At 53.6% G+C, this 13546-nt stretch overlaps 1 protein-coding gene across 11 annotated transcripts in view; it reads right to left on the bottom strand.

Moving 5' to 3' along the window:
• The window catches only part of MROH1 (maestro heat like repeat family member 1), a 65914-nt gene that overhangs the window by 32394 nt on the left and 19974 nt on the right, over positions 1 to 13546 (bottom strand). For all 11 annotated transcript variants that reach the window (XR_012502166.1, XR_012502167.1, XR_012502168.1 and 8 more), the window contains exons 7-11: positions 11090 to 11241; positions 10773 to 10913; positions 10402 to 10494; positions 6506 to 6584; positions 6215 to 6328 (exon numbers count right to left, since the gene is read on the bottom strand). Coding sequence is in view for 8 of the 11 variants with exons in the window: in XM_074352720.1 (XP_074208821.1) it covers positions 6215 to 6328; positions 6506 to 6584; positions 10402 to 10494; positions 10773 to 10913; positions 11090 to 11241 (579 nt within the window). In the remaining 3 variants the exon portion in view is untranslated. The remainder of the gene's footprint in view (positions 1 to 6214; positions 6329 to 6505; positions 6585 to 10401; positions 10495 to 10772; positions 10914 to 11089; positions 11242 to 13546) is intronic.

The following is a 13546-nucleotide window of genomic DNA, read 5'->3' as shown; positions in this document are numbered from 1 at the left end:
CTAAAGGAAACTAGGGCCTCTGGAGAAAAGGCTGATTCCAGGTCTGGGGCAAGAAACACAGAAGTTGAGCCCAGAACTCCAGCAGCCGGAGAGCTCGGAGGTCATGCTGCAGGACTCAGAACTCAAAGAACCCCCACTCCCCAGAAGGACACAGTGTGAGCTTCAGTGACGTCAATAACTGAGCTGAACTGACACCCGTCAAGCATGTTTGGATTCATGCGCCTGGTCACCTTTAGGCGGAGCTGGGGAACCGGCCTACCATCCTGGAAACTGACAAGTAAGACAAGAGGCAGTGACTAAGCCTGCGTTTCTTACGTGGGCCGCACTTCCGTCCGGCCGGATGGTAGATGAGGGAGTCTCTACCAAGGTATTTCACTTAATCAATAAAAAAGAAACAGAACTGGCCCGGCGCCAAACTTGCCCCAGGCACTGAGCATTAGCGCTGAAGTCGCAGGAGAGAGAAGGTGCCTCCCACCGTCCTGCCAAAGGGACTGAACTTGAGTCTGATCCTGACTCTGCATCCAAGTTCTTGCCAGTCTGCTAGAAACTCGGAAGAGAAAACATCAACCTGCACGCTGAGGACGCAGCCCGCAGCACCGGCCGCGGGGGCTCCGCGTTGGACCGTCCAGGCTCCCCCCAGATAAACGCAAGTGGGAGGACAGCCTGAGGAGAACCTGGTTCAGGAGACTTGAACACGGGCAGCTGTGCTTGACAGGGACCAGGCTTCAGCTCTGCAAGACGGAAGGGTTCTGGAGATGAATGCAGACCACACCCCTGACCGCACACCTCAGATGCTTCGCGTGGTCAGCTGTGTGTTACGCGTATTTGACCTCAAAACCACCAAAGGCCAAGCCTCCAAAACAGGAGAGATGTAAGTATACACATACACACACACACACATAAAATGTCTGTAAATAGACACGACTGAACAACGCACCTCAGGGAAGTATGCTTTGTGACACAACCATAAACTACAAGGAAGGGACTACTGGGAAGTCAGGGTGACTGTCACTTCTTGGCTGGGTGAACCAGGGTGCAGTTGTGGACACACAGGTGTTTGTCCTGAATGAACCACTGAGCCACACGTGGCTCTGTGTGGCTTCTGCCTGCGACCTGCCTCACAGCGACCAGGGCTTTCTTGTTGATGAGGATGATCGATCCTGAAGAACAAAGCTGAGGACACACTACCAGACTTAAAGACTCACTGCAAAGCTGTACGAATTAAGAGTGTAGGTCTCGCTGTCCTTCTGAGATGCCACACTCTGTCTACAGAGTGTGCCTCTCTCTGAATAAACCTACTTTTACTCAAAAAAAAAAAAAAAAAAAGAATTACAAGTGTGATGTGGATGTGATATTGGTGGGAAAGAAGAGAGTCCTGAAATACACCTGCTAATAGAGAATGTTACGAGCTGGGCTGTGTCCCCTGCTCCCACCAAACCTGTGTGTTTAACTCCAAACCCCCGGCACCCGGAATGGGGTTGTACTTGGAAAAGGGTCCCCGCAGGGGTAACAAGCAAAGGCAGAATGAAGTCACACTGGAACAGGGTGGGACGTTCGCCCAGGACTACTGGTGTCCTCATGAAAAGAGGGAGCTGGGACACAGGGAGGTACTGGCCGAGATGACGATGGAGGCAGAGATCAGGGAGATGTGTCCACAGATGCCAGGGGCCACCTGAAGCTGGGCGAGGGCACAGGACAGACTCAGAAGGAACCAAACCTGCCAGCACTCTGATCCCCGAACTGTGAGGACACGTTCTGTTGTCTAAGCCCCTGATGGCTGGGGTGCTCTGTACCCAACCTCAGCCGACTAATACATACAGCCACCGGGTTTTCTGCAAAGCACTAAAGCAATTCAGCGGGGAAAGAAAAGTCTTTCCAGTAAGCGCTGCTGGAGCCACTGAATGTCCACATGAAAATAAAGCAAACCCGGCTCCCTACATCTCACATTACACCCCAGAACTAACTAAAAATGAGTCACAGAACTAAATATGGACATGCCGACAGTAAAGCTTCTAGAAGAAAACACCTTCGTGACATCTGGAAAGGCAAAGTTTTTATTAGACATAAAGGCACAAACCATAAAAGAACATACCTTTATGTATCCAAAAAAGAACTCTTAAACGTAACCATAATGACAAACAATCCAATTTAAAAATGGGCAACAGACCTGAACAGGAACCTCCCTCACACAAAAAGATATGTGAAGGTCAATAAATGTGAAAAGATGATTGGCCAACGTATTCATTAGGAAAATTCAAACTAAATCCATGGTGAGACAGCACTACACACCCACCAAAATGGTAAACTTACAAAGACTGACAGCGCCAGAACCGGCAGGACGCGGAGCGACAGGACTTGCCGAGCGCTGCAAGTGAGCCAGGACGCAGGGCGGCCACTCACAAAGCCACCTGGCAGTCTGTGATAATGCTAAGCAGGCACCTGTCCTCAGTCCGTAATTCCGCACCTAGAGAAACACGTTCGTGCCAACAAACTGACTTGTACCAGGAAGGTCAGGTCACAGCGGCTTTCTTCATCACTGCCCAGACCTGGGAGCAATCCCATGTCCATTAACAGGAAAGAGAGCATTTTTTCACAAAACATAGTGGAATACAGCTCAGCAACAGCAAAGGATGAGCTGATGCGCATGACACATATGAACGTCAAAGGCCTTATGGAAGGAAGAGAAGGCAGACAGACAGACTACCTACTACAGCGAACTCACTCGCATGAGATTCGAGAACAGGCAGGATTAACCGATTGTGGCAGGAGTCAGAAAAACAGTTACTTCTTAGGATGGAGTGACTGAGAGTAAGTACAGGGAAACTTTGGGGATTTTTTTCCTTCACATTTTGATTTCAGTAATGGTCACATGGGTGAACAATGTGTAAAATGTCACCAGGTTGGACATTCAAGATTTGTGCATTCTGCCGAATGTAATTTATTCTCAGCCCTAGAAAATGAAACTCTGGGGGGAAAAGATGACTGGAGGCCAAAAAGCTTTAAAAGATTTGATTTTAAAAGTAGAGCAGACAGGCAAAGATGAAGCAACACACATATAACAGAGAGTTCCAAAGAAGGATTTTGAAACAGTGGAAAATCGAAATCCTGTAATTTAAAAAAAAATTCCTGAGATAAACTAAGTTTTGAAATTACACATGAAAGGTCCCTCCACATTCTTGAGGAAAAGTTATCACCTCAGAGCAGCCAACAGAGTCATTAAAATTCCTGGATTTAGAATAAAAAATTAAAATTCCTTTGGGCATCCAAGCGAAAAAGACCAAACCTCTACAAGGAAGTTCAGGTTGTCGTCAGATTCTTCAGTAACAATGGCTGACACCAGAAGACAAGAAAGCAACACAGAAAGACGTCCACGGGGAGAAAACAAGAGGCAGGCACTTTGTACACAACTGACTTGACTGGGAAGGTGTGCTGTCCACTTGGCACAAGACATGCTCCCTGGACTCCGGTGCAGAGGGACACGCTCTCCTTTAGGACCTGTGGGAACCCAACCAGGGCCCTACATTTTCATCATGTTATGACATTTTCACTCAAAGTTTGAGGACTTTTCAAAGCAGTGGGGCTCTGGTTCACTCCGACCTGGGTTTGCATCCCAGATCCGCCCCTCATGCTGGTCGAGGCAGGGGCACTCCTGAACCTCAGCTGGCCTCCTGTCCTCGCCTCTGGGACAGACAGTAGCAGGGCCTTCCAGCAGGTGCCCAGAGCCGGCAGGAGCTCAGACACATGGCAGTGCCTCCCACACGGCTGGCATTTGGGACGCAAGTGCTCCTGTGGTGAGGAAGGCCTGCAAGGGGAGAGGAGGTCCTGATCTCGGCCACCCCAGCCAGGGAAGAGGCTGTGCCGTCCATCCAGTAGTATGCCCTGAAGTTCTACCACATTAAATTGGGAGCTTGGGATTTGCAGATACCAACCACTCTGCATAAAATAGATGGGGGGAGGGTATAGCTCAAGTGGCAGAGCGCGTGCTTAGCAGGCAGAAGGTCCTGAGTTCAATCCCCAGTACCTCCTCTAAAATAAATAAATAGACCTAATTACCTCACCCCCTGCCGCCAAAAAACATAAAAATAAAAAGTAAAATAAAAGTTAAAAATAAAAAAATAGATAAGCAACAAAGTCCTACAGCACAGGGAACTATATCCAATACCTTGTAATGGCCTATAATGAAAAGGAATATGAAAAAATAAATACGTACGTACAACTGAATCACTATACTGTATGCCAGAAACTAACGCAACATTGATTATAAATGATTATACTTCAATAAAAATTTTTTTAAAATAAAAAGTAAACTCACACAACATTATATGTCAATTATATCTCAATAAATTTGAAAAAACAAAATAAATCTGGTTGTCATCAAGTAAATAAAAATGTTTAAGGACTTCTGATACACCAACAAGTTCTCAATGAACTTCTCATTCTAAGAGAAATATGCTTGCAAGCGTGCCCAACCGCAGCACAGCCCCTGACACCGCTGAAATGGATGGTCGAGGAGCGCCTTGGGTGCACGCATAACGGGTGTAGACGGCTACTCTAGGGGACGGAAGGTTCATCTACCAAAGCGGAACGTGTGCCTCCGTGTGACCTGAGACTCCACCCCTGGTCACGTGCAACAGACTGTGCTCGGGAAGATGTTCGTGGTAGCGGCAAACTGGAAAAGCTGCGAGCCTTCCCCAGGAGAGGAGAGGCTGCAGTGGTCTGATCAACTGGACGCGTCATGGGGAGGAGGGCGTGGGAACCCCGCTGCGCGGTAACCCCCACAGGTCACTACAGGAAATCGTCCAGTGTTTCACACCTGCGGTCCCAAGCGCACAGCCTGCACAATGGCGACACTGCCCCTCCCCGTGGGGGAGCCTAAGGTGGCTCCTGGGCGAGGTAGGGTCCTAGTCGGCACTGGCCGTGGGTGGACGGAGGGCTCTTCTCAGGACCACACGTGGAGCTGAACTTTAAATGGCGTACGTTTTCTGTACGTGTGACAGGCTCAAAAATGACAAAACACGATGATCTCCATGTCCTGACACTGTAAGTCCCCGACGCACTGGAGAGTGAAAAAGTGCATTTTCAACTACATCACCCGGCTAAGGAAACAATCTGTTCTCTGCACGTTGACACTGACACGCACGTCAGTGTCCAGAGAAACAACTTAGAGGAAAACGAGAAACATGGGCAAAGAGAGGGGACTTGGGGACGTCACTGCAGCGGGAGCACTCACGGAGGAAAACACACATGTGCGCGTGCGCTCAGCGCCTCTAACTACAGAAACAGCAGGGCAGTGAGACGCCGCCAGCCAGGCTGCCCGGTCCTGTGCCTGCCGAGGGCTCGGTGCCGCCTGCAGGTCCCCCAGGCCTGTCCCTTCACCTCCTCACTGGTGACGGTGGGGGGTGGGGGGTGGACGCCACGGGTATGGGGAGAGGCTGCTGGGCCTGACTTTCTGTCCTCCCCATCCACGTCAAGCGCCCGGCACAGCCCAGCCCCCAGTATGGTCTTCCCCCCACCCCCACAAGCTGCGGCCTTGTCACCCCTCAAAAGTCATGAGCTGCCCAGCTGTTCCATAAAGTGCCGGACAGAGAAGATTCAGGCTTCCAGGGCCACGCATGGTCTTTCCTGTCCCCTCTGCTTCTACAACTGCACAGACGGCCTCAGCTCTCAGGCTGGGCGCACCCCTGGCCAAGGCTCAGTGCCCCAGACGCACCAAGGAGAACCAGCGCAGGCGTGTGGCGTGCGCGCGCTGACCACTGACCACATGAGCTGTAAAGCAAGAAACCTGAATCCTTCCGTTTCATTGTGAGGAAATCGTCATACATGTGGAAACTGAGGGCCATTCTACAGAACGGCCTCAGCTCATCCCAAAGGTCCGTGTCCAAGAGATTAACTAAGCTGTGTGTCTCTGACCAGACCCCCTGCTGAGTGGCGGCGAGCAGACCACGGGACAGGCTGCAAGGCTCCGAGCCGCTGGCCCAGTGGGGACGACCAGGCCCAGAGCAAAGGCTCCACGTCCTAGTGTCCGCAGACAGCGTCTGTGATGGACCTGCTGGCAGGCAGAGGAGCCCTACTATTGCAATTTTTCATAAAGTTTGGAATTTTGCAAAATGGAAAGTTGGGAACAGTACTTCAAGAGTTCAAGGCACAATGCTCCTTTTCACCTAAGAGATGGCCCATATCTGCGTTCGCGTCTCGGCTCCCCGCAGGCACTCACCGGCCGAGTAGATGACGTGCCTCAGCACCTGCAGGGTGCCCACGCGGGTCCTCTCGTGGCTAGAGTCCAGCTTGGGCAGCAGGAAGGCCAGCAGGCGGTCAGGTGAGCAGCAAGCTGCAGGGCAAGTGCTCATCAGAGCTGCTGGTGACAAGCTGTCCTCTCCGTGGGCCACCTGTGCCTCCACACCCTGGCGGCCAGGAGGACGGACGCTGGGGGCTGCAGCCCAGCCAGGCCTCAGCGGGCAGAACCCCAGACAACACAAAGGGCCTCCCCCCAACCCCGGCCACTCACCCAGCACCGTGAAGCAGCGCAACACCTCCTTCTGGTTGTTCATCACCAGCGGGCTGGACGACTCCACAGGCACACACACCTGCCCGGGCACAGAGGGCAGTGGTCACAGGCCAGCCGGCTGCCTGGGGCCCAGTGGGCTGGAGGGGAGGGCCAGCCCTCTGGAAGATGCTGGGCCCAGACAGACTGGCGGGAGCCCGGCCTTCCACCCCCACCCCCACGGCGGGTGCACCACCTCGGCCTCCAGCGCTCTCCCCTTCAGGGACCCCCGCCCCCACGCTGTGTTAGGGGAGGGGGCAGCACACACACAGCTGGCCTCCAAGTCAGCTTAAGGGCAAAGAGCCCGGGCTCCTTCTCCGCTCCCCACCCCAACCCCTGCCCCACCAGCAGCCAGGAGAAGAGACTCCCAGGACACTTCTTCATGAGGAAGGAGAGAGTCCCACCCCCTGGGCACTACACTCTTGGGCACACACAGGAACCCACTCATCTCTCGAATACAGACAGGACTAGAAACCAAACACCTACATCCATTTGTTCCAAACTGTAACAGAAAAACTTGCACTGAAAAAGCAAGAACAGAGGCTGTTGGCAAATGTGTCTCTGGGCCCCACTGCACCTCAGCAGGTGACACTCAGGGTGCTGAGCTCTGGGGAGCATCCCAGGCCACACACACCCCTCAAGGGCACAGCTAAGGACACTCACGGGGTCTCCGTACAAAGGGCTCTAAGGTGACTCTTTGGACAGCCCATCTCACGACCCCCAAAGTGCCCAGCAGCCCCTGGAACCACAGGCTCGCCCTAGCCTGGGCTCTGCCCGTCCTGATCAGCAGAGAAGGAGCTGAGGGGAATGGGGGCCCAGGCTCTGCTCCAGGTTCCCAGCCAGCTCCTTGCTATTTCCATGGCAAAGACCTAACCTGGTCCCAGAAGGCACCACCGCTTCCTGCCTGCTCCCTTGGGTCACCTGTCCTGGGGAAGCCAGTGTGTGTTGTGAGGACTCAAGCAGGGCCGGGGAGGAACGGAGGCCTCCCTCCCACCAGCGGCAGTGAGGGAGCCGCCTTGGAAGCAGACCCTCCCGCCAGGGGAGCCCACATGAGCCTGACCCTGTGAGGGAGACTGAGCTGGTCCTGGACTCCACAGTGACTTCAAGATAATCAACTGTCCACTGTCCTAAGGTGCTAAGTTGTGCAGTAATTGGTTAAATGGCAACAGATAACTAATGCAAATGGGGAGTCATCTGGAAAAAAGATAAAACTGGATCCTCATTTACTCTTTCCCTAAAATAAATTCCAGATGGATTAAACAGTAAGAGTATAGGGTGAAATGGGAGAATCTAAAAACTGATCGTGGAACTTGAAAGCCTTTTCTAAGTAAATAACACAGCCTGAACTAGAGCATAAAAGATGGATAAATGTTGATGTAGGAATAATTTTTGGGGCCAAAGATCATAAACAGAGCTACAAAGTAAAGGACAAAGTAGGGATAGACATTCATACATACATGACACAAGACTGTAAAAACCTGCTATAGACCAATATGAAAAAAACCCTAAGATCCAATAGAAAAAGGAAAGATGTGGACAGCTCTAAGAAAAGAAAATACCACATTTTTTCTACCTTCTCAGCTTTTATGTGTTTATATTTCCCTTTTAAGCCCATTCTCCAGCCCCGTTCTGTCCCACAGACAACAGCTGCTTGTTTTTGGCTTCATGCCGTCATTCCTACAGTAAGTGTCACTGTGCTTCATATCTCATTTTTTCTCACTTTCTTCAGAGTTGTAAACTTTTTCTCTGTGGAGATTGTGGGCATCCTTTGTTAGATTAATTCCCAGACACTTCACAATAAGTTTATGTCCTATTGTTGATGTCATTTTTTGTACTTTCTCGTGGTCACTACTGGTGGAGGAAAGGGCTGTGGATTTCTACAGGCTGGTTGGTCACTGGCAACCTTGCTGAACTCAGTGCGAGTGCTTGTGAGCAGGCTCAGTTCACATGAGTGAATTTCTAGATGAGTAACTCAGTCATCCTTGAAATAAGTCTTTCGAGTGCTTACAGGTGACACTATTCTAGGCACTGGGACACAGCAGTGCACAGACAAGGCCCCCAGGTCCTGCTGCGCACGTGCCCGCAGGGGAGGGCAGGGCCGGCCAGTCTGGGAGAAGGGGAAGCAGAGTCGGGGATGGAGGCTAGGTGCTGGCAAAGGTAAATGACAGGTCTGCCCTCTCTCCTCCCGCTTCCTTTCTGTTTGGGGGTTTTGGGGGGGGTGTTAATTGAAGTATACTTGATGTACAATATTATGTAAGTACAGATTTACAATATAATTTTTAAAGGTTATATTCCATTTATAGTTCTTACAAAATTGGCTACATTCCTGCACTGTGCAATCCCTCTTTGCAGCTGATTTTACACCTGACGGTCCGTACATCTTAGGTTCCCCCACCCCACTGCTTCTCGGCCCACTGCTGCCGCTCTCCTCACAGGAGCTGCCCCGCTGCCATCAACACCAAGGGCGGCTCCCCCACTCTTGACAATGAGGGGCGTGCTGCGTCCCAGTCATTCTGATGAATGCTGAGGGTTTGGCATCTGAACTTCAAGTTAAAGAAGTTCCTTTCCAAGGCTAGTTGCTGAGAGTTTTAAGGATAAACAGGTGTCAGACTTCATTAAGAACTTTTTCTGCATCGATTGAGATCAGAGAATATTCTCCCTAATCTGTTTCTGTGATGAAGGCAGCTAACCAGCCCCCATCCCTGGCAGGGCCAGCGCCCCAGTGGTGGGGGTACGCTGTGGGGTCAGTCAGCTTCACCATGTGCCAGGGCCCAACGTCTGTCCTCGTAATTGTTCTCACACCTTCTTGGACGGGTTCTGACTTGGGTTTGGAATCAAGACTAGCCTCACATAATCAGTCAGGCGGCTCTGGGTCTTTTTCTAACTTCCAAGCCCACCTGCATGGGACAGAAATTAGCTGTTCCTCGGAAGTCTGGTAGAACTCAACCTTAAAGCCACGTGGGTCCTGGGTTTGTTCTAAGGAAGGTAGGTCTTGGAATGTTGTTTCCATTTCTTTATTGGTTTAGTCAAGTTTTCTATTTCTTCACTGCCAATGTTGACATTTAAAATTTTTTTCTAGGAGTCTATCCATTTCGTACAATTATTCGAGTTCATTGCCACTGCTCACCGCACTTAAATTACTGTTTAATCTCTCTACTGGAGGCCTCCCCCAGCCCCTCGCTGGGACCAAGAGTAGGGGCGCAGTCTGTGTGTGCAGCAGGTGAGGGCTGGGCCAGGGGTCTGTGGGGCCAGGCTGGCATCCCAGCTGGTGCGGGAGGAGCCACAGGCCCAGAGATGGGGGAGTGAGGGGCGCCCAGGAGTCAGCCCGGCCCCTGCAGAGCCGCCTGCTCTCGCTCCCATAGGTTTTCTGCTCTCCTTCTCCCTCAGAAAGTTCCCTGGACTGAATGCACGTCCCCACTGCTCAGCCCACAGCCCACCAACGGCAGAGTAACCCCGCTTCCCCGCACAGTTCCCTCCACCTGACCTCCATGCCTCTCATCTGACCGGAAGGGCATTGGTTTGCAGGGCTGAGGGGCCTCCTCCAAGCTCTTTCTCTGGTAGAGCCTTCAGGACCCTCCCCTCGCCAGGTCCTGCTCATGACCACCTGGGCCTCTCCTCTGCTCTGCCTGTGCTCGGGCTCTCGGGACCCACACCCAGTGCAGACGCTGCCCCTGCCCTGCTGGCGGCCTGCTCCTGCCCCCAGCAGGCCTGGGGAGGGGTGTCCTGTGTCACACTGCACGAGCCAGCATGGAGCAGACAAGGTGGCGGCATCGCCGAGAGCTGCACCCACCTCAGCCCCATCTGGCTGGACCAGCCCTCAGCACCACCCTGGGGTCCATACTGGCCCGCCCCCAGCCCACCTGAGTGTGCAGAGCGGCCAGGAGAATGTCGAGCTGGACCTCCAGTGTGCGGCTGCCCACGCTCACGGCTGCCTCGAGGATCTGGCCCAGGCTCTGCTCGTGGCATGGAGGAGAGGGGCTGTCAGTCCCCCTCAGGCCCCAGCCCCACCCGGGCTGACTGTGGGACCCTCCCAGAGTACACCCCACCTTGGTGCTTAAATAAGAAAGCCCTACCTCTGCACCTAGAATTCGGAGGAGAGGGGAGGGATCAGGAAAGGGGCCCCAGGAGGCCAAGTGGTCCCAGCTCACAGGCTCCCATCCAGTGCAGGGTGGTAGGGAGGAATGTGACCCCCTCAGGGCTGCCCCCACCTGGTGTGCCAGGCTCCCCGCACCTTGGACACGTGCACGGTCTCAGCATGCTTCTTGTAGAGGGCGAGGACTCCAGGCAGGAGCTTGGGGAGCTGCTCCTCCAGCTTCGCGCTGGGCAGCAGGTGGCTCATGGGCCCCAGGGCCTCCACCACAGCCAGTCGCAGCTGAGGGGACAGTGACAGGTGTTCACGTCCAAACCACGGTGGCACGTGTGACCCATGTGAAGTCATCACACCCAGGCCCTCCCCCAGGGAGCACTGGGGCCCTGGGGAAGGGGAGGCTTCAGAAAACAAGCCCTGCTCTGTGGGGACCTGCAGGTAGACTCCCGAGCAGGCCATACCTTGGCTTCTCGGCTCGGCAGCCAGTGGTGAAAGAGGATGTCATAGGCACTGAAGATATCGGCAGCGAAGGTGTCCTTCCTGACCGTGGGGTCCGGGGCTTGGTCCAGGTTGGCCAGATACTCCAGGGTGCTCTCGCTGAAGTGCTGCAGAGCTGCAGGGACCCCAGTGGTGCGTGCTGCACAGGCTGGCAGGCGGCACCTACTTCTGCATCACTGCACCTTCTAAAGCCCCCGATGGCCCACGGGATGCCAAGCTTGGGACTACAGAACTGTGCTGGGGTGAAGAGTCCCCCAGACTCACGCCTTCCCCAGAACCTCAGAACGCAGCTTTTGGAAATACAGTCTTTGCAGATGCCGTTAGTTAAGATGAGGTCGCCGCTGGGTAGGGTGAGACCTAAACCCGACACAACTGTATCCTTAGAGAGACAGACACACGGTGCGGAGGAGCAGACACCGAGGCGATGCAGCCTTGAGCCCAGAAACCAAGGGTCACCGCCACCTCCAGACGCCGGGGAGCCTGGAAGGGCTCTCCCCAGAGCTGCAGAGGGCACACGGCCCTGTCACCCCCTACTCGTGGAATCCTGGCCTCCTGAGCTGTAGAGAATACGTTACTATTGTTTTAAGCCCCCTAGTTTGTGGTACTTTGTTACGACGGCCCTAGGAAACCAGTACAGGTACCAACCTCCCCAAAACGCCCTCAGGCACTCACCCAGCCCGCCAGTCTGCTGTAAGGCAGAAGGGGCTGTGCCCACCTCCCCCTGACAGACACGCAGGCCACATGCTCCCCAAGGGCTGCTGTGCAGGCAGGCGTGGGCCCCCAGTACCTGCGTGGAAGGAAGACTGGGTGCCAGGGAAGGGGAAGGGTACTGAGGTGAAATGGGGGGGGTCCCCGAGACAGCGAGCTTCAGAGCCAGGCCTCCGGAGGCCAGAGCCCAGCGCCAGGCAGGGCCAAGCCATGAGGCCGCCTCAGGGCGACCCCAGGGACTACAGATCTGCTGGACGGGCCCACTCGCCAGCCCACGCACCTCTAACCCAGCCTACTCGTCAGGCGAATTTCTCAGCATGGGTTTCGCAGTCTAACAGGAAGAATAAACCCTAAGCCTCCGTCTACAGAAGGGCAACCATGTCACAAGTGCTCAAGAGAGAACTTAAAGACATTTTGGAAAAAAACTACTCCTGGAGCCCATGGCCGAGGGTTTGTGTCCTCAGTCGTCCTCTCACTGAGGATGGGGCCTTAGAGGGTCTGGTCTGGGGGGCTCTGGTCCCCTTGCCACTCAGCTGCTAAAATCTCGGCTGCAGGTGCCCCCACCCCGCAACCCTGGTCTGCCCTACTCTTTTGCCTCCTTAAGCTGTTCGGTCAGGCTGTTGGTCAAACTGACCAGGGCTTCTAGGTATTTTGCATAGAAAGTTCTTTCAGGATAATGGGCCACTTTATGTCCAGAAGCAGAAACCCACCCCTGAATTTGTTACTAGGCTTGAGTTCTTAATCAGTTCCACACACACACAGTTTCCCTTCCTTCAGGAGCGAACACTCAGTTTGGCTTTCTCTGGACAGCTAACGCATGTGCACTGTTTCTCACTCCCCACAAAGCCAGGGCCAGCTCCTTCCGGCCAGCCTTCTGGGCCCCTGCCACTTGGAGCCCACCCACTCACTCCAGTGCCGCTTTGTTTCCAGACTTAATAATGGTCTGGGGTGCGAGTCTCCCGTATTCTCCAGGCACAAGTCACTAATGCAACCTCCTCAGCTCTTGCCACACATCCTGGGGCTCCCTTGGCCACGCCACGTGGGGCCACACCCTTCCTGATCCTTGCTTCTCAGAAAAAAGTCTCTTCCATCCTTCAGCTCAAGCACCATCTGGACTGGACTCGGACCCTCAGCCGGCTTCCACCAGGGCCTTCTGGCACCCTCCCTGGAGTTGGGAAGAAGCCAAGGCCATCCTATTCCCTCAGCCTCCTCTTGGACCAGCTCCCCCACCAAAGCCTCCTGGCGTGGCTCCTTGGAGCACCTCTCTACCCGGAGCAGCCGCTGTTCAGGGCAGATGTGGGGATTATTTATGACCCTCCCGTCTCCACTTTCTCCGTTCGTCTTTTCCAGGCTGTTCTGTTTGAATGCTGGCTTCACGGTCTCGCCTGCTAATTCTTCTCTCTCTCTCTCCTATTTCCACATTTTTGCTTTGTTTTCTGGAGGATTTCCTCAATTTTCCTCTCCATTTCTGTCTTCCATTTTTGCTATCATGTTTTTAATTCCCAAAAGCTTGGTTTGGTTCTCTGAGCGCAGCTTCTTCACAGCACCACGCTGTTCCGTGACGGCACCCTCTCTTACCTCCCTCAGTGTGTTAGAACAGTTTCTTTCCTGCCTGTTTTCTTCTCTCTAAACCGTCTGCTTCCCCCAAGTCTCGGTTTCTGTTTACTTTGCTACCGCCTCTCCCGTCAGAGACTTTCCTTGTGGGCAGTAAC

Source organism: Camelus bactrianus, chromosome 25, assembly GCF_048773025.1.
Source record: "Camelus bactrianus isolate YW-2024 breed Bactrian camel chromosome 25, ASM4877302v1, whole genome shotgun sequence".
In the NCBI taxonomy this organism is placed as follows: Eukaryota; Metazoa; Chordata; class Mammalia; order Artiodactyla; family Camelidae; genus Camelus; species Camelus bactrianus.
The sequence above is the reverse complement of the archived record's forward strand: the minus strand, read 5'-3'. Positions and strand labels throughout refer to the sequence as shown.